General features: G+C 38.5%; 1 protein-coding gene across 1 annotated transcript in view; it reads right to left on the bottom strand.

Annotated features, from left to right (window-relative positions):
- Positions 1-27696, bottom strand: part of LOC139968837 (cadherin-23-like) — a 48564-nt gene that overhangs the window by 11072 nt on the left and 9796 nt on the right. The window contains exons 8-30 of the mRNA XM_071973340.1: positions 25728-25856; positions 25188-25266; positions 24765-24862; positions 23599-23787; positions 22407-22559; positions 21808-21960; positions 20405-20454; positions 19706-19955; positions 19138-19359; positions 18315-18390; positions 17303-17596; positions 16788-17024; positions 14870-15082; positions 12677-12996; positions 11730-11834; positions 10549-10735; positions 8499-8728; positions 6539-6739; positions 5716-5826; positions 4272-4398; positions 3412-3681; positions 1491-1613; positions 448-620 (exon numbers count right to left, since the gene is read on the bottom strand). Of these exons, the coding sequence (XP_071829441.1) occupies positions 448-620; positions 1491-1613; positions 3412-3681; positions 4272-4398; positions 5716-5826; positions 6539-6739; positions 8499-8728; positions 10549-10735; positions 11730-11834; positions 12677-12996; positions 14870-15082; positions 16788-17024; positions 17303-17596; positions 18315-18390; positions 19138-19359; positions 19706-19955; positions 20405-20454; positions 21808-21960; positions 22407-22559; positions 23599-23787; positions 24765-24862; positions 25188-25266; positions 25728-25856 (3990 nt within the window). The remainder of the gene's footprint in view (positions 1-447; positions 621-1490; positions 1614-3411; positions 3682-4271; positions 4399-5715; positions 5827-6538; positions 6740-8498; positions 8729-10548; positions 10736-11729; positions 11835-12676; positions 12997-14869; positions 15083-16787; positions 17025-17302; positions 17597-18314; positions 18391-19137; positions 19360-19705; positions 19956-20404; positions 20455-21807; positions 21961-22406; positions 22560-23598; positions 23788-24764; positions 24863-25187; positions 25267-25727; positions 25857-27696) is intronic.

The raw sequence follows: 27696 nt of genomic DNA, 5'->3' as shown, positions 1-27696 counted from the left end.
GTGTTTATATGTTGTGTGGCTACACTATGTTATACAGGGAGGGATCTACGTGACCAATAAACCCTACAATGATTTTGCTAGATTGCTTCCCTTTTTACAATGTAGGTATACATTCTTACATATTATTTGATATATAATTTTCCATATGTGCAGTGTACCTTTTGATAATACAAATAAATGGGATGAAATGTCAAATGGCCATCCCGCAATTTACAGTTTAGCTCATGATGTATCATACTATTTTACAATTTGGAAGACGATTTCAGATGAGAAACCATGAATTTCTCCTGGATGCAAAACCGGCCAGCTTACTTTTGACCTTCCAGCTATATTCTACCTGGTTTCCGATGCCACTGCCTTTAATTCATTCGACCATAGCACTGCACGACTATATGATAAATATTACCTCTGAACAGCTAAATAATACCTTAATATGAACAAACTTACAAAAACGTTTGTGGTATCTGAATATCCTGTGCTTTTGTCAAGATCTTTTGCAGAAACTTCCATCTCAAAGTAAATCCCGTCCTCAAGGCTCAGGAAGGAGTCCTGTGTTGTTATGATACCAGTCACATTGTCAATGGCAAATGCACTGTCCATGACCGGGTCCTCAGGAGATCCTGCCAAAAACAGAAGAAAATTAAAGTAAACTAACGAACTGACCTGATTGTCTCTGTGTTGCTTCAGTTGTCTCAGGGCCGGGCATTTCTCAATAGTTAAGAACATGAAGAAATACAGTCTGGACATGTGGGAGCAGTGTTGCTTTAATAACAGCCTTACAGTTTAACATATCGAAATGAAATTTTGTGCCTAATAGGTAATCTGTTAATGACTCTTAATTAAGGGTGGGCCGCATAACCCTGAAATACTCAGTATCAATGGCCACTCATTCTTTCATTCATTCAAACTCCAAAAAGCATTTTATTGACACCATCAGAAAATTTTCTGTTACTGGTATGGCTTATGGCATGCCTCTCTGGGAATACCTTCAAGAAATTATTAAATGCTGCGATCCATGAAACTGCTTTAATGAAAACGTCTGTCAACAGAACTGAAAATGTGGATAAATACTCGCAAGTTTTAACCTGTGACTTTGAATTCTCAAGAAAGGTTAAAAATGAAACAAGAAAATCAGCAATTTATACCTGGATAGAATACTCATAAAGTAAACTTACGTATTAGTTCCATCTGATACCTCAAATTAATCTCAGTTTTCTGTTAAAACTTGTACTACATTTTATCGTTGACTTTTTCGTTATATAATTAAAATGACCAAAGGGGAAAAACAATGGGTGACAATCTAATAATATCTTCATTTACCAAAAGGATGAGAAAACCCCACAGATTTCTACGGATTCCTAGTTACCTGAGGCAGTCCTGGACTGACTGCAGTGCAATCTAGTGATTCAGGTTTAGGTAATTAGCAGCACCTGCCTAGGGGATCGACAGACATACCTGTAGAAAATTAATTCCCTAAAATGTTTCTTTACCTGGTGTTATTCTTCTTTGTGATTCAATATAAAATCCAACTCTCCTGTTCCCTTCGTCTGTGTCTAAATCCGTCACTGAGACTTGAAGGACGCTCACATCAAAATCCACTGTGTAGAGGACGCCTGAAAGAAAATATATGAAAGACTACATCTATAATTAAAAGGTGCCATTTTCTGCCCATTTTGTTTGGGGGGGGGGGGGGGAGGGGGGAGATGATTAGTTCATCACCCATCCAATCTTTCCAATACATGAAACACAGCAAAACTTTGTGAATTGTATGATATTAATAAAATCAGAGTATTTGATATGGCCAGGAATGGGTTTACACATCAGTCAATTCGAGTACTCTGTTATTTTCCTTTTCCCATCAATATGGACACGCCCACAAATAAACGTCTCACGCCAGTAATCTGACCTAGTGTCCAGTGAGGTGTAACAGAAGTGTTAGACACCACCATCATTCCCAGAAAATACACACATAGCTACCGTCGGTAATTAGACACTAGTGTACAGTCAATACACACAGCTACGGTCAATACCCACAACACAGTGTACATAGCAGCGTGGACATCTCAGGTCTAGATAAGAGATAACAAGGTATCACGTTTCATTTCTGTCTGCATTTTGTAGCGACAAGAAGAAAACGTCATTTGCAAGCAACAGATAGTTAACTTTTTCAGAGGGCGGCAGGGGGTTTGGGACGAGTCATCAATGCCTTTAAAATGCGCAGTTGGAGGACGGTTCGTACTATTTCCTTATGCAGTGGCTATGTATTAAATATATCATTAATCTTTCCTTTACAAATCCACAGCGATAACAGCTTCATCAGCAGACACTGAGTTGTATCGATGACATTTGTATTGAAAGAAACATATTTTTGGGTAATTATGATTGGGTTATGATTTACTATCGGAAACAAACAAAAACTTCCAAATTTAATGCAGAATTGTTTCTGGTGTAAGAAAGTAATTACAAACGCTTAGGTATCAGTTCTTAGATTTTCAAATTCAATTTTCTAATTTTGCTTACTTTTTCACTTGGCAAATGACATCCTCCCATAAGAAAAACTCCCCAAAGCACAGCTAGTATAGTTTGATGATTGACTTTTTTTTTTATTTCATGAAAATGACAGTTTTGTTCATTACATACTGTGTTATAAGCAATGCTAGATCCTATGTTTCAAGCTTAAGGGTAGAGCAAACACATGCACAGCAATTAATCTTATATAACAGAAAATACTGCTTGCGATATAGAACAAATCCTCCTAGTTAACAAGTAAGAAATCTTTTACTTGGTCCTGGGAAGAAATCTTATTTCAGTGTTTATTCAGAGACCGACAGACTTGGAAACGTCTAAAAATGATGTCATAGAGAAGATGGAAATGTCATGAGAAGGTGGTGAGCATGACATGGGTGTGACTTCTACTGGGTTTTCAACTTTTTGGACCATCTAGGGACCCCTATAGGGACATGTAGGCAGTAATCTGCACAGTTCCCCAGAGAGTATCACCAATGACCTAATTCTCATGATATTTGGGGTGGATGAAATGGCGCAGAGAGCCAGATCGGGCCCGGTGTCTATTCATGCCCGGTGATTTCACCAGGCACTTTTTTTTATTTTTTCATAAGAATATTATGAAAAATGAGAATACATTATTATTGATCCCATTTCCAAGGCACCCCCCCTCAGGCTGCACCCCTCTGAAACCCCTCTCAGCAGGCCTGCAGGCCAACTGTTGATTTCCATTTTTCTCTGGTATTGCTCCTATATTTTCTCAGACACTATTTCTGATTGTCTTGATATAGATGATAGTCTATATTGGTCAGCCTGTTTGGCTTCGACAGGCCCACGTTATACAAAGAACCTGTTTACCCTCACAAATTAGTTCCCTGCCACACAAGAACATGGTTTATAACTGACCTGCTGTGTAGAGGTCTTGTGTAAACTCGGGAGGATTATCGTTGGTATCGACTACGGTGATGATAACTGTCAAAAGACTGGGATCAAGGGCAGGATTGTAAGCCGCCGTGGTGGCTCGCCTCCTTCTGCTCTCTGGTTCAAAGTTGCTGTCGTTGGTCGCCTTGATAATTAGCTCATAGAGGTTGTTTCCATCGTTATTACTCAACACTTCGTTAGCAACTATAACACCTGTAGTTTTATTGATGCTAAAAAGGCCATCTTCATTGCCATCTGTGCATGGAGAGGGAAAAATATTCCATTATAAAACTTTTTAACAAATTCCCCAAAACTCTGATATATATATGTATATATATATCAGCGTCCAAAGCCTAGTAGTTAGGGTGTCCGCGCATACAGAGCCAGAGGCCCGGGTCCGAATCTTTTCACTGTTCTTGATTTTACAATATGTATATATATATATATATATAAATAAATGAAAATCGTATATATATATATATATATATATATATGTATATATTCATATACATATATATATTACATCTTTGATGTCACTCTGTCAAATAACTGGGATAAACTAGAGCACTGAACAGCTGTTTCTTAGCCAATTCATAATCAAACAGTCTTGAACGATTTGTTGACCATGTAGCTCTTACTTAAACATGAAACATTACTTAATGTGTAGAGGCGCACATAGGCGTCAGTCATTATCGGCAACAAATGTGACACAGGTCACTATGATGTACCAGCTGCCTGTCTAATTCTGCGCCCAGAATTTAACCAAGGATATTTTATTCTGTTCGTGGATTTATCACGACTTGAAATCTTGATCTGATTTCAATAATTATGATTTCTATAATTACCAACGATAAAGTAGTAAATATCCTGACTGTCGTCCCTCTCCGTTGCCAGGTCGATTTGACCGACTTCACCTTGGTTATTTTCATTTATGGCAAGCTCTGTTACCAGAGGCTCTGATCCTTCCTTATTCTGTCAGGGAAACCCCCAAAAAATAAAATAGAAACTTAGTAAAAGCAAGAAACAGTTGATGAATTAATAAGATCCATATAAATAAGAAACACATCATGATGAGATGATTATTGGTGTCGATAAAAGTATATAACAATATATATACGTTCTGTGATTACGTCTGTGTGCATTATTATTTCCATGTAACCAGCTCCTAGAGAGGACCTAGCAGATAGAATGGTCAAATGTCCAGTGTCACAGGATCATGCTTTCTTTGATTGATTCCCCCCACCCCCCCCCCCCCCCCCCGCCATTGCAGTCACAAGGTTAACTTACTTTTGATCATTTAGAAGAAGAATGGGTGGGTGAGGGGGGATTTTCACACATGCAGTCACTAAGTGAAAGATTGGCACTCCCTAACAACTGGATTGGTAGTTATACTATAGCACTTATCCTTTACACTGTGTGTCTGTGATACTTAGTGAACATCATCATTGAACTCACCGCACCTATATATCCAATGGAACTTGGTTTACACATGAGATGCTGGTATCCCTTGACTACATTTAAGGAGCAGAATTAATTATCTGCTTGACAGACTCATGCTGCTTTCAATTTTAGCTCAAGTGAGTGAACAAGTTTCTTCCGAAGTTGCTAATAGGGAAGTTCACAAAAACATCTATGGTGGAGGAAGGGGTGGGAGAGATGTTGGGGCCTACAAAAGGGGTGTTGTTTCAACCTCCCTCCCTTCCCTCTAAAAAAAATATCTCTTGGCCCCTCAAGTAGTTAATCACAATCTTGTCCTCTTTTTAAGATATTTCTAGAATAAAGTTGGCTACTATTGTGTATTGATTACGGTCATAGCGACTGTATACTTTTTCACAATTGTTTATAAGTACAGAACAAACAATGAAACATGAAATACTGTGAACTGAGCAGTGAGCAGTGTGCATGCACCCCCCCCCCAATAGGTTCGCGGGCTGCTGCAATGAGTGGAGAGGCGCCGAGAGCCCTCTAGGGTCCCAGCGACGATTACGTCGCTGGGCCACCATTTATCTCGTAGCATATTAAGGAAATGAGAATAAATTACTCTCTATCTCATATTTTCCTAAGCCCCCCTGTCCATGGCTTATCCAATTTTACCACCATTCCTGCCCTACCCATCCCCCCCCCCCACCTTTCTGCTCAGACCTATGCATAGGTTAACAAAGTAGTCACGAATGTAGATAGGTACTAGGGGATGTTATATATGTTACTCTCCCACAGCTGATGCAGTGATGCACTTAATTATCGATGTATCAGCTGTAGTAACATTCAGTCTGAGATGGAAGCACTCACAGGATCCCAGAAGTAAGGTGGCGTGTCGATGATATCCAACACATGAACCTCAAAGTTGACCAGCGCTGAGAGTTCTGTTTCTGATTTATGATTCAGGGCTTCCAGAGTAAGCTGAAGAACAAAGTAAATATTAAACCGTTTTAAATAATTAAAGAAGATAAAAAAAAACCTATTAATACTTTCCAAGATACGTTGACAGAACAAACAATTACAACGACCAGAAAATTACTTGCATTTGCCAAGAGTAGAAAAGGAAAGTTTTTTTACCATTGTTTAATGGGTGTGGGGGGGGGGATTGCATTAGAATCAATTTACATTAATTATCATTCCATCTTAAAATATGGTTTCCAAAATCCGGGATGTGAGAGAAAGAATTTAAGATGTGACTAGCAGATAAAGGTGATTTCATAGAACCTGTTTTCTACTCTTCCCTTGTTTTCTAATTTCTATTGTTTACTCTGCATGGACACTAAACTTAACGACTGCATGGTCTAAAAGGATGTTCACCGTAATAATACCATGACAAATTTTTCAACGGCGGGAGAATCTTCGTGATAATATCCTTTACTACTAAATTGTTTTGTACAGGCACTTGAGACAGTTTTACAAACTTGCGTCCATTCCCATCGAAGTACTTTTCAGAGTTAATTAATCAGAGTTAATTGTAGATTTCTCAGGGAGATCCCTACGGGGAGGGGGAGGGGGGACTTTGTGTCCCTATAAGAAGCTGGTGGCAACTGTGGCACTACAGAAGACTAGATGGGACAAATGACACGTCTGTCTGCTTTAAGCAACGACAAAGAAAGAAAGAAAGATATATCACCTTGAACACGCTCTTTATGTACCAATCTGGAGGGTCACTGATGTAGGATACATTTCCAGAGATTTCATCCACTTTGAAGTTGCTCCAGTCTTCGCTGCCTCCAGTCACTTCCACAAAACGGTAAATTATCTCACCATTGTCTCCAATGTCACTATCCGTTGCAGATGCTACGAAGAGGGTGGTGTTGACATCAGCGGGACCCTTGAAGATGAGAACGAATAGGTGGCAGATACACATAAATACAGATACACACACACACACACAATCTGTACTTTAACCCAGTAATTGAACAACACCATTGTGTGGAAGGGATGAGTTGAGAGAATGGGACTTGGCGGTGACGGGGGGGGGGGGGGGGGAGGGGGATAAGGACTGGAGAGAAAGGAGTGAGAGTGGTTGTATGTTCTAAGGGTTATCTTTAAAAAATATCCAATTTAGATTAAAATTGAGATATTTGGCAGTAAGGATGCCATGCACATTTCCTCCTGTGTTTGTTCATCTTACATAATTGTTGGCCATTTGACACCGTCTGGAAAAATTAAGTGAAGACTATACTTTACCAGAGCCTCTGTATCAAGGCCTCTATGTGAGCTACGTTTAACATCGTTTAGTGTACTTGTGGGGAGCTATGACCCCCTGTTTCCCTTTTTGGCAGTGCATTAAGGAAACCAAATGAAGCAAGCTTGATATGGTATACTTAGTGGATTATAATGACTCCCCCCTCCCCCCCCCCATGAGATTATAATTGACAAGCCAAAAAAATAAAATGTTGAACAAATTCATTCATATGACTACCATAGAGAGCATCACTCACCATTCTTTAATTGATATACTCCTAACGAAATGCCAGGATGAACCTAAAGAGTGCCAAGATGAACCTAAAGAAAGCCAGGATGAACCTAAGGAATGCCAGGAAGAAACTAAAGAATGCCAGGATGAACCTAAAGAATGCCAGGATGAGCCTAAAGAATGCCAGGATGAGCCTAAAGAATGCCAGGATGAACCTAAGGAACGCCAGGATGAACCTAAGGAATGCCAGGATGAACCTACGAAATGCCAGGATGAACCTATGAAATGCCAGGATGAACCTAAAGAATGCCAGGATGAACCTACGAAATGCCAGGATGAACCTATGAAATGCCAGGATGAACTTAAAGAATGCCAGGATGAACCTAAAGAATGCCAGGATGAACCTAAACAATGCCAGGATGAATTAACCTAAAGAATGCCAGCAATCTGGGAATTGTTATTGTCACAGCCCAAATACCTACAGATTAAAATTTTGAGGCTTGTGTTGGGGGTTCAGGGTTGGGGGTTTGGGAGCTAGGAAGCAAGTAGTCAGGGTTATTGGCAAATCTCATTTTCATTCAAGCTTGTTCATCTGAAAACCAGCTGGTGAGTATATAGTCTTTAGTATAGAATTGTTTGTAGTTTGTTTATCTGGTTATCTACAATAAATATGACAAAACCTTATGAACTATTCTTTTAAGAGTTCATGATTTGATTTCGTATATTTGCACTGAACTAATGATAATAACCCCACATATTATTAGAGCAACAATCATCTCTGACCTATAACCTTACCATAGTGTTGAAGCCATTGGCACTCCGCACCCTTCCTGTATATATAAGAAGGTAACTAACTACATTCTTTCTTTATTTTGGGTGGTAAAGAACTTGTAGACCTCTCCATTTGCAGAGTTCTTATGATCTCTTTGTCAAACTTTGCAGCCATCAATCGCAGGTGGTTTTTTTTTTTTTTCAAATCTAACTTCTAGAGAAAGCTTTATCATATATTACAATTATCGTGGACAGTGCAAACTAACAATTTCATAATCTTGTTTCGCCTTGCAACTCTCACAATAAACGACTTGTGCCAGCACTGGATGCGATTGCTATGTTGTTACTTATAATAATTCCAGCCACTTTTATCATCACGAAATATAGACATTTAATTTACCTCACGGATGTTCACTATGGTCATGTTGTCGGGATCAGGGTTAGGAAATACGAAAACGGGTGTGTTGTCGTTGATGTCTTGCACGGTGATTGTCATATCCCGAGGATTAGATTGCATCCGTGGTGATCCCAAATCGTACGCTCGGATCGATAGGGTGTAGATACCGGCAGCCGTCTGTAGACTCTCTTTTGTATCCAGTTTACCCGTTTCTGCGTCCAACTTGAAGAGACCTGTAAAGATTCGTAGAAGAGGACCACATGTTAAAGGCATTGAAGAATCGCCCCAAATCGTGTGCGAGCCATCTGAAAAAGTTAACTTTTTGTTGCTTGCAAGTGAACTTTTCTTCTTGTTGCTACAAAATGCAGACAGTAATGAAACGTGATACCTTGTTATCTTTAGCTGGACCAGAGATATCCATCGCTGTATCGTTTGTACACTGTGCTGTGGGTATTTACCGCAGCTGTTTGTATTGACTGTACACTAGTGTCTAATTACCGATGGTAGCAAGCTGTGTGTATATTTTCTGGGATCGATGGTGTTGTCTAACACTTCTGTTACACCTCATTCAAAACTAGGTCAGATTACCAGCATTAGACGTTTCTTTTTGCGCGAGTCTTCACACCCTTTAAGTCCCTCCAGAGTTACAGAGACCAAGCTTAAACCTGTCTGTGCATCTCATATCTACACAGCTTTGTGTAGGCTATACCAAAAAAGTAACCTTGGGTATGTATGACATGGTGTGTGAGATGTCATAATGTTGTTAATAGCTTAATTAAATCTCTGTTGAAGGAGAATGGTAAATATCATCATTGGGGGCAGGAGTAACTTCCTGTCCGAACCTCTGTCATCCATTGTCAAAGAGTATAAAAGATGTAAATTGTATTCATCAGATATCTAGCCAGACAAAGCGCTTACAATACCGGTTCAGTTAATTCAAATAGTACATGCAATTACTGTACTCAGAACTATAGGATGTCATAGTACATGCAAATTAACTGTACTCAAAACTAGGATGTCATAATACATGCGATTCCTGTACTCAAAACTAGGATGTCATAATACATGATACAATGTCTGTACTCAAAACTAGGATGTCATAGTACATAATGCGATGACTGTACTCAAAAGTAGGATGTCATAGTACATGATGAGATAGCTGTACTCAAAACTAGGATGTCATAGTACATGATGCAATTACTGTACTCAAAACTAGGATGTTATAGTACATGATGCGGTTACTGAACTCAAAACTAGGATGTCATAGTACATGATGCGGTTACTGAACTCAAAACTAGGATGTCATAGTACATGATGCGGTTACTGTACTCAAAACTAGGATGTTATAGTACATGATGCGGTTACTGAGCTCAAAACTAGGATGTCATAGTACATGATGCGGTTACTGAACTCAAAACTAGGATGTCATAGTACATGATGCGGTTACTGAACTCAAAACTAGGATGTCATAGTACATGATGCGGTTACTGAACTCAAAACTAGGATGTCATAGTACATGATGCGGTTACTGTACTCAAAACTAGGATGTTATAGTACATGATGCGGTTACTGAACTCAAAACTAGGATGTCATAGTACATGATGCGGTTACTGAACTCAAAACTAGGATGTTATAGTACATGATGCGGTTACTGAACTCAAAACTAGGATGTCATAGTACATGATGCGGTTACTGAACTCAAAACTAGGATGTTATAGTACATGATGCGGTTACTGAACTCAAAACTAGGATGTCATAGTACATGATGCGGTTACTGAACTCAAAACTAGGATGTTATAGTACATGATGCGGTTACTGAACTCAAAACTAGGATGTCATAGTACATGATGCGGTTACTGAACTCAAAACTAGGATGTTATAGTACATGATGCGGTTACTGAACTCAAAACTAGGATGTCATAGTACATGATGCAATTACTGTACTCAAAACTAAGATGTTATAGTACGTGATGCAGTTACTGAACTCAAAACTAGGATGTCATAGTAGCCTACATGCGATAGCTGTACTCAAATGGCGTAACTCTTGACTCACCTTTTTTATTTCCTGCTATGATTTCATATCTAACAGTTGATGCATTGGTATTTGCTTTATCGCCATCCTCTGCTATCACTGTTGTCAAGGTGATATCTGCTCTTGTGCTCTCCGTGGTTACTATGTCATTTGAGAACACAGTAAATTCTGGTGCCTCATCGTTGACATCCAGTATTGTAATTGTCACCTATTACAATAAAAGCCCAAAAAGAAGAGATGGTGGGGGGGGGGGGTCAGGTAATCATAAGTATTTATAAGTATCATGATAAGTACATATATACAGGGATGTAAGTGCAGCCCCCCAAAAAATACGGAAAACTATTCGGAGACCCCGGGTGAATGGCGTACGTCCTAACACATCCTACTCCTAGCTCTTACACACTATCGTTATGTTAGGCTAGCTCAAAGTTACGAATACGTCGCAGCGAACTCTGAAATAAAAAACAGTCTCACATTCGAATGCGATCACGAATATCAACTATCATATGCGTATCCCGTAGATTTCCGCCGCTCACAAATATCACAAGCTTTAATTCCGAAACTTATGTCCAGCACCAGCAGTTAAGAAGATGTGAATTAGGCAAGGTTTTTCAACGACACAAATGAGCTATGGCGATTTGAAGTTCGCACGTACGCAACGATGTTCACATGGCACAATGTTGTACATTGCAATGCGATGTGTAACAGGAAATGGTATTTTGGTTCATCGATGAGTGAAAATTGAAGTTAGCTTGCTGCAACAGGCCAGGCATTTTTGCAGCGTTGTGTCTTTGATATTCGTACAATTTTGTGGAAACTTTAATGGAATTTTAAAAAAACCGGATTTCCGTAAAAATACGGAAGACTTACATCCCTGCATATAAGTGATTATAATAAGATAAGAGTACTAGAGGAATATATACAGGATTACAGAGAAATGAATGATACTTGCATGAGCAAGTTGCTAGTACTAGCAATATCAGTTTAGCTTAATGATATTAATCAGTGATAAAAACAGTTTTATCAAAAGACACTTATTCGACAAACTAACAATGCTTTCAAGCTTCACTTAAAATAGCGCATTACAACAATTTGTAATATGTTAATTTGACAAAAATAGGTCAATATTGAAACTATATAAATGACTTTGACATTAAATACAATCATCAAACCCTTTGGAACCTTCTGCAACATCTACTCACGTCTTGTGTTGCTGTTCTTGAACCAGGGTCTGCTGCATTGATGTTCAGTATGACTTCGTCGGCTACTTCACGGTCAGGTGACACAGGTCCAACGGTTATTTCACCCTGTTGAGGAAACAAATGGGTTTCAAACTTTGCCATAGCAAAAATGCATTTTTCTTTTTGTTGCATATGAAATTGCCTTGAAACTGTAATCGGTGGTCCTAATTAGTATACATTTGTCACCCTGTCCATGACAGTATCATCAGACCTGGGTAGCGGTTTCTCCGGAAGGAAGAATCGTAGAAGAAACGTTTCATTTGTGTAGTAAATATGTATCTTAGGTTTTAATTACACTCGCCGACTCCCTGGCACTGAGACAACACCTACGTAGGTACTCGCACAGCTCAGCTTTAAATTTCATCGTTTCGATTTCCCTTTTCATTAACAGATTACTTTTATAAATTCACTATACGGAACTAATTATCCATCATTTTATACTTTCTACTGAGATTTCAAGACTGTTGTTTTGATTCACGGATAATCAAGTTTTAATCATCGTTTTATTCTTTGTGCGGATAATTATTATTTGGAGACAATAGCCAATAGCCTCTACACAGTGGAACGGCGCCGAGGTGTTAAATTTGTTTGGGGATAATATCATTTTTGCCTTGGGATATGACCTATGCCAGCTAATTAACTAAATTGGATGAGTTCAATATTATCTATTTTTACTTCCCCTAAACCTGCAAGTATGCGGCTTCTTGCTTTCTGATAAAATAACAATGCGACGTCAATTGGTCGTATCTCCATTCTTGATTAATGAACATCCTCATAAGTCATATTTTATTTCCTGCTTCCAAAAAAACCCCAAAACCCCCCAAAACTGGGTAATTGAAACAGGGTAAAGAGAAAGAAAGATTTGCAAGAGAAATGCAAACAAATATCAAAGAGCATTGCAAACTCACTGTTTTATTGTTAATCTGGAACCACTGGAGTGTGTTTCCACCCTGAATGGAGTAAGTAATCTCTCCCCAGTCCGAATCCAGATCTGTTGCGGACACCGTGCACCCCGTCTCCGTGCCTTCAATGACTCCTTCGCTCACTTCTATGTCTGCACAAAGATTTTCGTTGAATTCCGGTGTATTGTCGTTGATGTCGATTATTTTTATATTTGCTTGAATTGTCGCATTTCTCGTCGGCAGACCACCGTCTTCTGCGATGATGACGATGGTCAGGAGATCGCCGATGTCCTCACGATCTATTCGGTCTATCACGACGAGAGCTCCTACAGACCGAGGAAAAGGGAATCGGGGAACAGTTAGAATAATCCACAGTGTGCGAGTATAACAAGCATGAGCGGCGATCATGGGGGGACGGGGGGACATGTCCCCCCAATATTTTAGGTGGGGGGATATGGTATCTAATATCCCCCCCAATATTTGGTGGCATAGCTTTTTTTTAGCATATTTTTTGTATTTTTTTATGATATCGCTAGTACTTTCAAAATAGAAAATGCTTAGATGCAACTTACAAGGCCTGGGAAGTGCCATTTCCAGCGATCTGGGAAGCATTTTCGGCCAAAATTTTCTTTTGCGCCTCGCGCCAACTTGTGGTGGCGCTACGCATAGATAGTTTGCCTACAAGCTTTGCCCCTCCCTTGGCAAATTCCTCGCAAGGCGCCTTTCTAACCGTGTCACAATTTGTTACTATATATGACTGAAAGTAGTTTTACTTTTTTTTTCGAAATGAATAGCTAGACGGACCGCATCCGTAATGAAATTTGGTTTGCCGATAAAAAAGTAAAATAGGGCTGTAACAACCATATATATATAAATATAAATATATATATACATGGGCGGCGATCATAGGGGGGCGGATGGGAGACATGTCCTCCCAATATTTTAGGTGGGGATATATGGTAGTATCTAATATCTCCCCCCCCCCAATATTTGGTGGCATAATTTTTTTTTGTGGCTATAAATAGAAATAATGCATGAGATCATTTATCCAAATCATATTTGGCAGTGGCTAAAACTTCCTCCAACACATGCTGCATGAGGTAAATGACTCTTCGTGGTCGTTTCTGTGACCGTATAGCATGTTGTCACTCATGATTATTATTATGTCTGTACATCTCTTGTGTATGAGTGTAAGTACATACAATCATGTATATGATCCACATCGATATGGGTTCACTGGGTTTTCATTTGGCCTGTTTCCTACATGATTTCTAACCGCAGGTGCGTAGCCAAGGGGAGGGGAGGTAAAGGGTGGAGACTTCCCTCTACTCGTGCAATTTTGACCGGCCTGTTAGGGGTTGAAGGGGGTTTTTCTATATTGGTTTTCCATAGATGAAATTTTGTGCAACATTATGGGTATGTTTTGAAGTGAACTATTATTCAAATTCTGAACAAATAATGGGCTTAAAACCTTGAAAAGTGGGGCTGACGGGTATTGTGGGGCGTTACGTAGAATTACCTACAAAAGTAATGATCCACAGGAGATGCGATGAGGTCGAACATGATGTGTGACTGGTGACAATCTTGAAAAAGGTTATGAATGAAAAAAAACTATTGGGAAAAACTTGGTTCTCAGGCAAAATTGTACATCTTGTTGGTCATTTTCAAGCCGGAGAAGTGCCATTTCCGGTGATCTGGGCTATCAAAACCAGAAATTTTCTTGTACGCTGGGCGCCAACAAATGGTGGCGCTTCGTTTTGATAGTAATTCGCCTGCATCCAAGCAAATGTTCCCCCCAATATTTGAAACAAATCGCCGCCTCTGATAACAAGTACACAGTCGTCCATTAACACAATGGAAAGATAGACCTAGTTAAATCGCCAGAGACTAGCAACAACAGAAAAAGGTCAGCTTGAATAACATGTCATATTAAAAGCTAACTGGCACCATCAAAAGTCTCTAAATTAAATACTTAGTGGATGCTCAGCATATGAGATAAAATCATAATTTGAGCATTTCAGCATAATCAATCTTGTACAGAGATATATACAACCTAAAGGCTGAAAACAGTGACTTCTACCAGTCTTTAACAATTATCATAATTAAATTTGTGCCTACAAAAATTCTTGATATCTAAACCAGTCTTGAATTTGCATAAATATGCATAAATATGAAATGTGATGCATACTAAAACGGTACCTGTGACTTCATCGATCCTCAGCTTTCCCTCTGCATCGTCTTCCAGCCGGTATTTTATGTCTGCGTTGATTCCTTCGTCCATGTCGACGGCTGAAACGTCTGTTGATATCACTGTTCCAGAGGTACTCTCCTCCTCCACAGAAAATTCGTAAGGGACATTTTCAAATACTGGGCTGTTATCGTTAACGTCTCCGATATTAATTGTGACCGTGGCTGTATAAGCATGAGAAGACATGAATCAATCAAGTACCAATGTTTTTGTGATATCTAAGAACGATATGAAACACTTTATGCCGTGAACAACTTCATTTGGTACGACTCCATGCAGGCTGTCTAGACCCAGCAAATTTTTTTTTACTTCTATGAGATGTGTCGTTCCCTTGCAGGCTAAGGCTATTACTTGCACAAAAAGAAACTTCTAATGCCGGTACTCTGACCTAGTTTTGAATGAGGTGTAACAGAAGTGTTAGACACCACCATCGATCCCAGAAATTGCGCACACAGCTTGCTACCTTCGGTAGTCAGTACAAACAGCTGCGGTCAATACCCACAGCACAGTGTATAAACTTGTAACTGTCATCGCCTAAATTCTGCCAAAAGTTTGTTCTAAAATGGAAAAGATCAATCCTCCTGTTTGTATTCAAGTTTCTCCTTTTGGATAAAAATTTAAGGAAGGAAAACATCCGATTCATACGTTACTCCTTCTCATGAGCAGTACAAAATGATTGTTGCCAAATGCTCTCTCCAAGTTACGACTCCCAAAAGTACTGTCAATCTATCGCGACAGAGTTAATCCATGAAATTGGTTCTGTGGAATTTCTAAAAGGGATGAATATCAGTTGATTCCTTTACTTGTTTATATCATGGAGCTATTACCGAAATAGCTCCATGCTTATAGTTAGGCTCTTCTCAGCTGATTATTTTGACCCTGAATATATAGTTGTCATCAAAGTAAATTGGAAAACTACCCCACCACTTAAAATACCTATAACTGTGTGCTAATAATCACAAGGTTAAAGTTTACCCCTGGACGATCCACGGATTCTCCTTTGGTTGAGCTTAGACTGAAATACTATACTCAGAGTTTAACTTGTGTCCTAACGAAATGTAGTACCCATCAGGCAACATTGCGCATTATTGTGTGCCATGATAACATGATGATTGAAAAGTAATACACAACTCGTTGTCACTCGTGATTCGCCTAATTTTACTTGGTCACCAATTTATATTTGATTTGATACCGCTATAAACCACAGTATGGTAGCTGAATTTTTCTGACTTAATTAGATGTCAGAGGAGTTTTGGACAAGAATTGATTGGGTCGAAACCATTCCCTACATCCTATACATATAGTAAACATGCCTCTTGTCTCCCTCGCATTGAAGAATGTGTGGGGGAGGGGGAGGGGTGAGGGGATATCCAATACCACAAGGATGATCAACTTGATAGTGTGAACCATGCGCCCTCGGAATTAGATCAGGCCCCGCAATTGTGATCCCTCTCAGTGTCGGGAGGATCCTGACTGGATTGTCGTACATATATATATATGAACGGTTTTGTGTGATCACATGACCTCTTACTCTTAATTATACTTGCCTTTGTCACAACCTTCCAAATAAACTTTGTATTAATGCTCTTCTCTTCTAAGTTGGTCCACCGCCATGCATTCTCAAATGCATGATTCCGCTCTATAATCATACCTCCCCGAAGGGCATTCAAAATTTCAAACAATATCCTAATAATCCTCAGGTTCTCAAATGTAAACTTGCAAGACCTTTTTGAGTCTTGCATGGAGTAACGTCAATTTCATCCTCACTATCCTCCATCATCCCCCCCCCCCCCCCCCGTCCAGACCCATCCGGCATGTTCACCAAATGAATTTCAGATTTTTTAAGCTCTACTTTTAAGATATACTTACCAGTGTCTTGGTCAACTCCACTGACTGTATTTAAGTCTTCAACATTCACCAGAAGCTGATAAGTTTGGTAGGTCTCATAGTCCAGTTCTTTCCCTACTGTAATGATACCTGAGGTCTCTCCTATTTTAAACTGCTCTGTAACATTTGGATCGATACTCTCTATGCTGAAGATTAGATTGCTATCATCGTCTGTATCGATGGCACTTACGGTGAGAATCTCAGCACCCGGATTTTCATCTGCAAGGACAAAAGTTTTTTTTGGTGCATAATTTCAAATTTGACTTGTTTCCACTGCAGCCCTCCGTAAGCTTTCTCAGTTTTCTTATTACACATGACCATTAATGGTCTTTGACATCAATTCACTTACTGACGATTTTGTGTCATTCAAGGACTTAGATTAAGGTACAAATAGAAATAAATGTCAACTTTCAAACAGAAAAACATAAGATAATAAGCAAATGGAACAAATTGGTCCTTGCTTCTACCGATTATTGAGCCCAACATAAGATACATACCTTCCTCAACACTTCCTACGTAGAAATCGGGATCGAAAGTCGGTGGCTTGTCGTTCACGTCTGTGACAGTTATGGTCACCTGGCAACTGTCCTCCCGAAGAGGTGTGCCTCGGTCACTGGCCACAATCTCCAGGGAATAGTTAGCTACCACGTCCCTATCCAAGTTACCTGAGACGGAAATGTTTCCATCTTTCGTGATGAAGAAGTCATCCAGACTGCCAGAGCGGATGAAATAATCCACCTCTCCATTGTAGCTGGAGTCTTCATCTGTGGCCTTCACTTGTCCAACAATAGCTTTGAAGAAGGGAAAAAAAAAAATTATCAATAGGATTTCACGTTTAAAACAATGTAACCAGCTTAATTACAAGCTATTGAAGAAATATGTCGTTAGAACACATTATTAGATGAGGACAGCTAGGAGGAGTCCACAAAAGCGAAACAAGAAAGTCATACTTCAAGATAGATTTGTATGCATCATGACATCATCACTGGGTTAAACACCACTGGAGCCCTACTAGGCACCATATGCTTGTTCCAGTCTCTCCCAGGCCCCTCACTCCCCCTTATTAAGTGTTGCAGGCACAACCTTAAATTAGAATGTTGGTATGTCTTGCATAGTTGTGATTATGCATGACTTAGGCATAAGTTAAACTTTGGGCCCTGGATCTATGGGGTCCCCTAAGAATTCACCTCATCTGGTCAAGGCTCCCTGATGTCAATTCACAAATAGGCTACATACATTTCATGCATGTGATTCACTTAATACAGTGATGTTGAGTCGTTTCATCTTTCAAGCCAATTGCAGAGTCACGAAAGATAATTCCCACTTTAAGATTAATAAATAAATTTGGAATTACAATTTTATGTAGTACAAGATTTATGTATAGTGACTACATATGCAGATAAATATATATATATATATATATATATATATATATATATATATATATATATATATATATATATATATATATATATATATATATATATATATATATATATATAACCTCACCTCCATTAATAGCATCTTCTCCAATGTCGAATGAGTAGGAAGTCTGTTGAAACACAGGGTTGTTGTCATTGATATCCTGTTGTGAAGAAGAAGACAATATGACATAGTTACAATAAGAGGCGAGTATTAAAGGGTGTGAAATACACATACACAGCTTGCTACCATGGGTAATTAGACACTAGTGTACAGTCAGTACATACAGCTGCGGTCAATACCCACAACACAATGTACAAACGATACAAATCTTATTTGGAATACATTTGTTCCACAAATGGAAATAGTGGTTAACACATGGTCATAAGAATTAAAGTTCTGCATGACGAGACCTTTCTGAGTCTTTGAAACTCACTAGTAGATGTATGACCAAAATTATAGACAACCTTCAAGAGAGCAGAGAATTTTTCACAGAATTTATGAACAAGACATTTTCAAAAATGAAAATGCACACTCTGATATGATGCAAAATGCATTTGTTTCTTGGTGGTTAGGTAGAAAATCACTGAAGCCTATGTATCTACTGGCATCAGAGATTAAGCCTCTCCTCATTTTCGTGCCTCACCCATGTCTCTCTCCCTAACCCCCCCCCACCCTCCGTCCACATCTCTTAATACCATCCAACATTGGTTCAAATATTGAGAAATATCTTTCCCTTTTTCTGCAAATTGACATGTCTGTAAAAGTCAGAGGGCCTGTATGACAATTTGAAGATGAAAACATCAGGCCCTCTGACACCTCCAAACCTCTTCACAGGCTTGTGGGGTAGACAAGCTGTTCGCTAACTGTCCTTCCACTCTTTCACTCAACATATCTGTAATACACATACCACTATATTGACTGTAACTGTCGCAGAGTCGCTCAGTGATGGCGTCCCGTTATCCTCGGCTAGAATGATCAAGGTGAAAGCTTGGTCCATCTCGTAATCCACAGGAGCAGCGAAGTAGATGTCACCTGTAACGTTGTCGATTCGAAATTTATCTTGGTCATTCCCACTGTCGATGCTGTAAGTTATCACGTTGTTCGGAGGAGATGCATCGAGATCTATCGCCTAGAAACGGGTTGAACAAGAGAAGAATACAAAATCAGGCAATTAGAATAAACATTTCTAGTAGTAGTGTCATTTGGTCAGTTGAAAAACCAAAAAATAGTTCATTACATTTCTCCATGATACATTGATTTAAAACCTCCCTTCAGTTGTCTTAAATCGTTGTCCCCGAGGAACAAAGAAGTAACCCATCACGTCATTTATCGCCTTAACAGAACGGACCTTTCTTGGGTTAATGACATCCAAAACTGATATCTAAATTAATTACATTAATATCTAAAGGGCTATACCTTATGACAAAATGCTTTGAATATCTCATACATGCAACAGAGAATTAGGTTTTCCTTACCAACACATTGCCGATAACATTCTCTGGTTCAGTCAAACTGTCAAATTCATCCTCGTACAGTTGTAATTCTGATCTCTGGAATTCTGGTGCTCTATCGTTTACATCGGTGCATTCCAGATTGACCAGTACAGCGGACGATCGCCCTCGTCCATCCGAAGCGATCACCGTGAATGTATACTGTGTTCTAATCTCAGCATCAAAATCACTGACCGCTGTGGTGATCCTTCCATTACTTGAATCAACATCAAATCTATTGGAAGAAAATCAGCTTATTTTAAATCACCTCTTTTGCCTTGACTCAACTTTTATTTTGATATTAACATTCATATTTTGGTTGACAATAATGACATCTGAAACAGGTTTAACACATTGCTATTCAGTATTTCAACAACAAAATTTCCATTTTCTGTTTGAATTTAAAATGATAAATGTTTATTAAAACAATATATGTCAAAGTATCTCCTGCTGCCTTTTGATATCAATCAAAACTACCATCTCCTTTATGACACTTCATACGGCCCGAAAGAGATCATTTCAAACTAATATCTATCTGATATCTTTTAAAAAATGTATCCCTGAATTAATTCTTATCTATAAGTAATTACCTTAAAGTTTGATCATATGTACTGCCAAGAAAACCAGCTAAATTTACAATTTGCGTATATCAAACTCGTTGGTTTTTGGAGAAGTTATACTCACTCAGCGGCACTTGTAGAATAAACCAATGTATCCCCATCTGCATCATCAGCCTGCAAATAAAAGTACATTTGGTTTACAGAAATCTAAATTACAAGAGATAAAGGGAAGGGGAAAAGGGAGGTTATGAGAGTATGTGGGTGGGAGGGAAGGGGGGGGTTAGATAAGATTAAAGCTTAATCCTGATTTAAAAATCACTAATATCACAATTTTTTGAAAAGCAAAATGACTATTGAAAGGTTTCCTGGGAGTCAAGAACAATAGATGAATGAGACTTGGAATGTTTTTTTTGGTCGCTTCTGAAATTCTTATTTTTTTCTCATTTTCCCAACAATTTCAACATCGGTCAGTGGAGCACTAAAGATGTGTTACAGATTTCTTTTTCTCATGTTTCATACCTCTAGTCTTCTTTTGCATGTAAAACCAGACACTTTTATTAAATACCAATTAATATATGTTTCCTAAAGAAAGGTAAGGAAACTAAAGATCCCGAGCGAGGTTGCTTCTCCCACTTCTCCGGCTTTTGTCTGAAATCTTGCAATATTAATTTATTTCATTCATGTTTGTAAGCTATATTGAAAGGAAGTCCCTCCAATGCTAATGAAGAGTGGCATACGACTTTACTCCAACAATTGTATGATCGCTCTATGGATTGTGATTCCATAGGTTTCTCCAGAAACCAGAAGGGAACCAATTTGCTATCCATTTATGCCCACACTGGGATGACTTTACAGCAATTTTATGATCGCTCTTTGGATTGTGATTGCATAGGTTTCTCCAGAAACCGGAAGGGAACCAATCGCCACCCATTTATACCCACACTGGGATGACTTTACAGCAATGCCTTGGAGATCCTAACCATGTAGCCTATATACATCAATGAAATCACTGCTTTTTTGTTATTTGAATACCTTAATATATCCATGGTATGCATGAAAGTCACTAAAATCTTCTCCCGAAGTGACGTTCAGCCCAAAAAATTCTGTCAAAACATATTTCGACAAAAGGGGGGGGGGGGGAATCTTGCTTTTGCTATTTTAGTAAAAACATGAATCTCTTGTTTATATTCCAATGAAATCAAAACGAACTTGTCTCTTGATTCACTTTGTAGAACAGATATGTTGTCAGTGTAGTGCAATTTGGACGTATGTATGGTGGCTGAAAGTTGAAAACATTATTATGACTATTATGAGGCCTGGGTCATCAAGGAGCAGGTGAAAGTCATGCATGGAAACAGGAATTATATAAAAAAAAATTCCCACGTTTCTTAGAATAAATTAAACATATCAACTTGACAAAAATTTCGGCTGAACATTATCCTAGATATTAAAGAAGATATTCCATCCATTTCATCACACTCAAGAGACAACCGAGATGGAAGCTGAAGTTGACAAATTCGCTCCTACCTGTACGTCAAGGATAAACTCTCCCGCAGAGACGTCTTCCTTGAAAGATCCGATGTATTCACTTTTTGTGAAGTTTGGGGTGTTGTCATTCTCATCAGTTATTGTCACGGTTACATTAGCAGTAGATTCGAAACTCCCAGAAGTTGCGATGACCTGTAAGGGAGAATATAAATAAATCGATATTTGTTTGAGTTTATGAAGGAAAAACGAGACAAAAGAAAAAAAAGCAACCCTCTGTACTCCTGAGAAAATAGATTTGAAATGAATTCACACTGGTTCTTCCTATAACTTACTTTCAGATTCATTAAACATATAGTTCCGTCCACAGATGCCACATTCATGGACCAGTGTGATGAGTGATAAAACTGGTATTAATTTGACAAAATTTCCATCACATGAGGACTGATCCATGGCCTATCAGATTCCCCCCACCCCCCCTCCCCCTCTATCCGTCAGAATTTATGAAAGCTAGCTTGCACTAAAGACACTAGGCTGGCAAGCCCTCAAAACTGTAGATAAATTTTCTGATTTGTCGGAAAGAAAAATTCCTGCCAAAACACACAAAACCGATAGTTTGCGGATCGCCTCTCTTTACTCACCTGGAAGACGATTTCATCTCTCATCTCATAGTCTAGATACAAACTATCCATAACTCTCACGTCCACACGCCCAGAGCTTGTAAAAGTATTGGTTTGAAGCTTGAAAACGTCAAAGGGTTGATTCAAGGAGAGCGTTATGTCTGCATTTTCAGGCTGATGAAAAAAGTAGTAAATGAAAATTGTATATTAAATTGATTTGAAAAGGAGAGGTAGGCATAAAATTTAAAATTTCACATGAGATAATGGTGGCAGAAGTTAGTGTAATTCCATGAGCTTACATAACTGAATGATGTCCATAGCCAAGTGATGACCTACTATCTATATAACCTCATACTGCTACTTTCAAGAAAAAAGACTTGTTTTATTATTTGTTTTTCTTTTGTTTTCCTTTGTGAGGAAATCTGACCTTTATAATGTGTTTCAGTAGTAAGATCAGCCAATTTTAAAGGTTTGCTGTTTTGACCACAAATACGCTAGATATTCAAACATGGTCACCTTCGGTCAAAATTCTTAAACTCTTTTCATGACAACTTTCGAGATTTTCTCCACTGGGACATTCAGTCATCTTTCGTGTTCCTTAAAAATTGTTTGAGAACAATTTGGAGAGTAAAGACCTCCAGTGTATTATATATATTTAAAAAGTACTTTTTGAAAACTTCAAACAATTATAGCATGCTATAACTTGGGGCCTAAACTGACTGCCTTTAAAATCTTTCAGTTGTCAACTGTGAAATAGTAAAATATAATTTTTGACAGTGTTGATTGTGATTAAATACTACTATTAAATATTTCTCCCAGAAACAAAAGCTCCTAGATCTAGATGGAATCCACAGATTCTCGTTCAAAATGATTTGTTTATCACGCATACATAGCAATGCTCCATTAATCCAAGATGGTCGGATTAAATGGCCACCATGCATATGCCATATGCATTCAAACATATGCATATTCATTACAGATACATGCATATGCAGATACATACATAGGTATTTGCATAAATCAAGTGGTAGCTCACAAGAGGAAAGGGGAACCAGAAAGAAATGAGGAAGGAAAAAAAAAAAAAGGAAAGTTGATAGGAAAACAGGTCTGACGAGAGTATTTCTCAAAAAAATGAAAGAACTCTGAAAGGACATTTCTGAAACTCTTGAAAATTGAGATGACTTTGAAACTCTTGAGAGTATCTGTTATTCACCGAGTCTTCATCTACGACATTGAGTTCCATGTTCAGTGCACTGTTGACTGCAGCATTCTCTGCCACAGTTGCAGTTGCCAATGTTGTATCGAATTCTGGCATATTGTCGTCCACGTCTGATATGGTGATGAAAATGTCGGTTTGTTGCTTGATTTGTGATTCTGGTTGAGTGGAATCTATTTCAGTGGCCTGAAAAAGAAGAAGATAAAATAAAGCAAGTACAATTTAATAAAATGATATGAATTATGTAAAGACTCTTACAAAGAGTTAAATATTTACATCTATTAAATATATCAAGATATTATCGTAAATTTACCAGACGTAAGGGTATTTACGTACATCATTCCCTGCAATTGTCTTTGTTATTCTTACAGCGATGTGTTGAGCTAGGCTAGAATGGAAGTACTGATCCATTCTGACCCTCTCCCTTGAAACCTTTCTCCCAATCCCCTCCAACAACCCCCCCCCCCCAACACTCGAGAACCTGTTTAATGTAGGAGATTGCACATATCAGATCATGGTGCTATACTTAAACTTCCTTGCAGACACTGCTATGTATTGTTCCTTAATTTACAAACAGAGTGGGTCTGTGGTATCGGGACGGATGTAAATCTTAAGTGTGTATCCTTGATGGGGTTGGGGAAAGGGGGCGGAGGATGGGCACCTGGAAATTCCACTGCAAACATTTAAATGCTTCTACTGTGAACAAGGAAATCTAAATATTCTAAAAGATCTCTGGAGTACCAATTCTGTTTTTCATCCCTGCCGGCCGTTTCTAATTCAGGGCCTACATCAGTTTTTATGACACACCTCTGTTGTGACTGCAAAATGTTCACTTGATATATTTATCAAATCACAATGAGTCAGCTATATAAAGATTATTACAAGATGCATGCTTAGATCGTGATTCGTGAATCACCATTTTAGGAGGGGGGGGGGCTAGGGAGTAGGGGGGAAGAATATTTAATGTTTGACAACGTTTCTGGTAAACATGTTCTACTAGTTAGTTAGCCTATACACACAGAAATTGATTGTTCTGTTGGGAAGGTAAATTTAGGCACTGTTTCAAAGTCTGAATCCTCAGGGCTCATGATAGGACTGCAGCATGCCAGGTACTGCACTCTGGATAGGAATACATCTTTGGTGGTATACATATAGTCACTTACATTGACAACTAGGGTGTATTGGGCTACATCTTCTCTGTCCAGACCTGCTTTGACTGTTACATCTCCAGTGGTGCTGTTGATTTCAAACTTTTCAGAATCTATATATAAGAAAGAAAATGAAGAAAATATAAAATATAAAATAAAATAAAAAAATTTAAAGAGCACCAATGTCTATCCCATAAAGTCAGGTCAGGAATGAGTTACCGAATCCAAAAAAACAATTCTTGCCACACAGCAAATTCATGAAAAGAAAATGAAATTTGCTAGATTATGGTGTTTTATGTTCCATTATATTCATTCCCCCTCTCGTGTTGCTAGGCTCCTGATACTCACCCGTATTGTGTTGCTCTTCTCTATCCCCTATCTCCACCCCCTTCCCCACCCCATCATGCCCCTTCTTTGTTCTGGGGCTTTAGTACTCACCCATATCATATCTGATTGCATTTGGAAGTGGCACCCCTCTGTCTCCATCCTGTGCTGTAACTCTTATTACAAACTCTCCCTGGTGGGAAATTAACAGAAAGAAACTTCTTGACACTGTAAACATCACCAGATAGCATCCATTATGCACATGATACAAGCCACTTACACATCATATATATGACTTGTTCAATATTAACATCACCCAATAGCATTCACGATGCACATGATACACCCACTAAGTAACATACCATATATATGGACAGTTCACTATTAACATCACCCAATAGCATTTATGATGCACATGATACAGCCCACTAACATACCATATATATGGCTAGTTCACTATAAACAAACACATACAAATAATTTCTTTTAATCCTTTAATACAGTTCCATTGGGGTTACGTTTGCTAGACTGTAGTTGATGATCCACCTCTTTGGTTATCACTTACATTTAAACAGCTGGTTCAAAGGCTCAACAGACCCCCCGCTCTCCCTCCCATCCCACCCCCTACCTGAAGCAAAAACTTGAGAGACTCACAACTGCAAGATCCTCTGGAATGGATTTATCATACGGCTGATTGAGAAATATCGGAGACAAGTTCTGAACGTCTTCAATTGGTATGATAACACGGCTGACATCACTGCTCAAGGATGGCACACCTCTATCCTATAATCATACAGGAAGTGGATAAAAGTCAAATGCAGAAAATGGTCCCCATCTTTGATATTATAACACATACCAATTCTCCCACTTTCCCTGCCCCCTCCCCTCCCACCACCACAACATTTTCCCCTTCACCAACAAAAGTTAATGGTATAAAAACAAAATTATTGTTACAAATTCCTTGCCCTTGAGTTCATTATAAATTGGTATCAATATAATCAATGGCCAACTTATACTCTGAAACTTGACATGATAACACGAACAATAAAGTACATCACACTCTCCTCCATCCTCCTTGCACTGCAACAACCTCTTCCCTGACACCAGCACATCCTGTGACAACTTCAAGATTGTAACAGACTCCTTTCATATCTGATCAAAATCAAACTCGCCTTAATACTGGACCCAGGTTGTCTATGATTTGATTTGATTTGATTTATTTGATTTTCCACAGATCATAAATATATACATGTGGAGGGAAGTCCTCTAAAAAGCCTATTCAGACTTAACAAGGTAAAGGACTCCCAAGAAAGAAAAAAAAATACATATATACATAAATGAAAATATAATTAATGTCTTAATAAGGAATAATTAATAACATACAATATAAACGATATATCAATACTGAGAAATTGCTTCTTTTTTTAGAGTTTTACAAAATGTTACTTTAGATGGTTTAGATTTTATAGTAGCAGATTTTATAGTAGCATGATGTGTTTCACATCAGAGTCTCTGTACAACCCAGCTGTCTTTTTACGCCCGGCCATCACATCGGATAGTTAGCTCAGTTTGTAAACATACTTTTAGTTCACTATCAAATTTAAGACACCTATACACATGTATGCATTCATGCATGTGATAAATGATACAAATACACAGTAGCACACATCGCTGGGAATAGAGTTCAAATTTTGTGCATAGCAGTTTTGGAAGCTGGGGCTCTGAGTTGGTCTCGAATTATAAAATACTTTATGGTTCCTGTGTTAAAGAAAAAGAAGCTAAGCATGTTGCCTACATCTTTGGATTAGTATAGCGATTTGCCCATTTTCTGTAGCATTTTGCGAATGCCATCCTGGATAAATTATACCATGCACTGTGATGGTTGTATAACTTTATGCCCGAGTGGTGATTTGAAAGGTGTATAGTGCACAACCATTATGACTGAACGTACCGTACTATAAATAAAAAACAACTCTTCAAACTTTTAGTGTACGGCTGTATGATTTGCCTTTAAACACTATTCGTGGCTGCATAGAAAAATTTTCTTAAAGTAATAGATAAACAAAACTATGGACTTTCATACATCAAACTGATCATAATCAATGCCTGCTATGCAAGCGTACCATATCAGTTGCTGACAAGAGTGTAATATGTATAAGTCTGAAACAAAAGGGGTTTTCCATAGTTTCAATCGTATTCATATGGCAACTTTTGCTCTATAAACAGCTGTTTGTCGGAGAATTAAATGCTGTTGGATACGCACAGGAAGCGTTGCGGTTTCACCTTCTGAAATTGCTGTGAGAGCACTACACACTGTGCTGTGTTCAGATTAGCCGCGTAAAGGAGGATTTCACATAAAATTTCTTACAATGATTTTTATTTGCATGGTGAAAAGTTCGAGCCTTAATATTGACCAATCAAGTCAAATTTTATATCACTAGAGAGAGGAGTCAACAAACTTTTCTTTGGTATAGGAAAGAAATTGGTTACGCAATCACAATCCCAGCAAGCACAATGTATAGCATTGAGAGATAGGGACATTTTGAAGACGGTCACTGCTCTCCGAAGTGGTTTTTCCTTTTTAGATTAAAAAGTACAGGGTTTAGTTCACACGCATTATAAA

The sequence above is a fragment of the Apostichopus japonicus genome, chromosome 6, assembly GCF_037975245.1.
Source record: "Apostichopus japonicus isolate 1M-3 chromosome 6, ASM3797524v1, whole genome shotgun sequence".
Classification (NCBI taxonomy): Eukaryota; Metazoa; Echinodermata; class Holothuroidea; order Aspidochirotida; family Stichopodidae; genus Apostichopus; species Apostichopus japonicus.
Note: the sequence above shows the minus strand (reverse complement) of the source record. Positions and strands in the feature narration are given on the sequence as shown.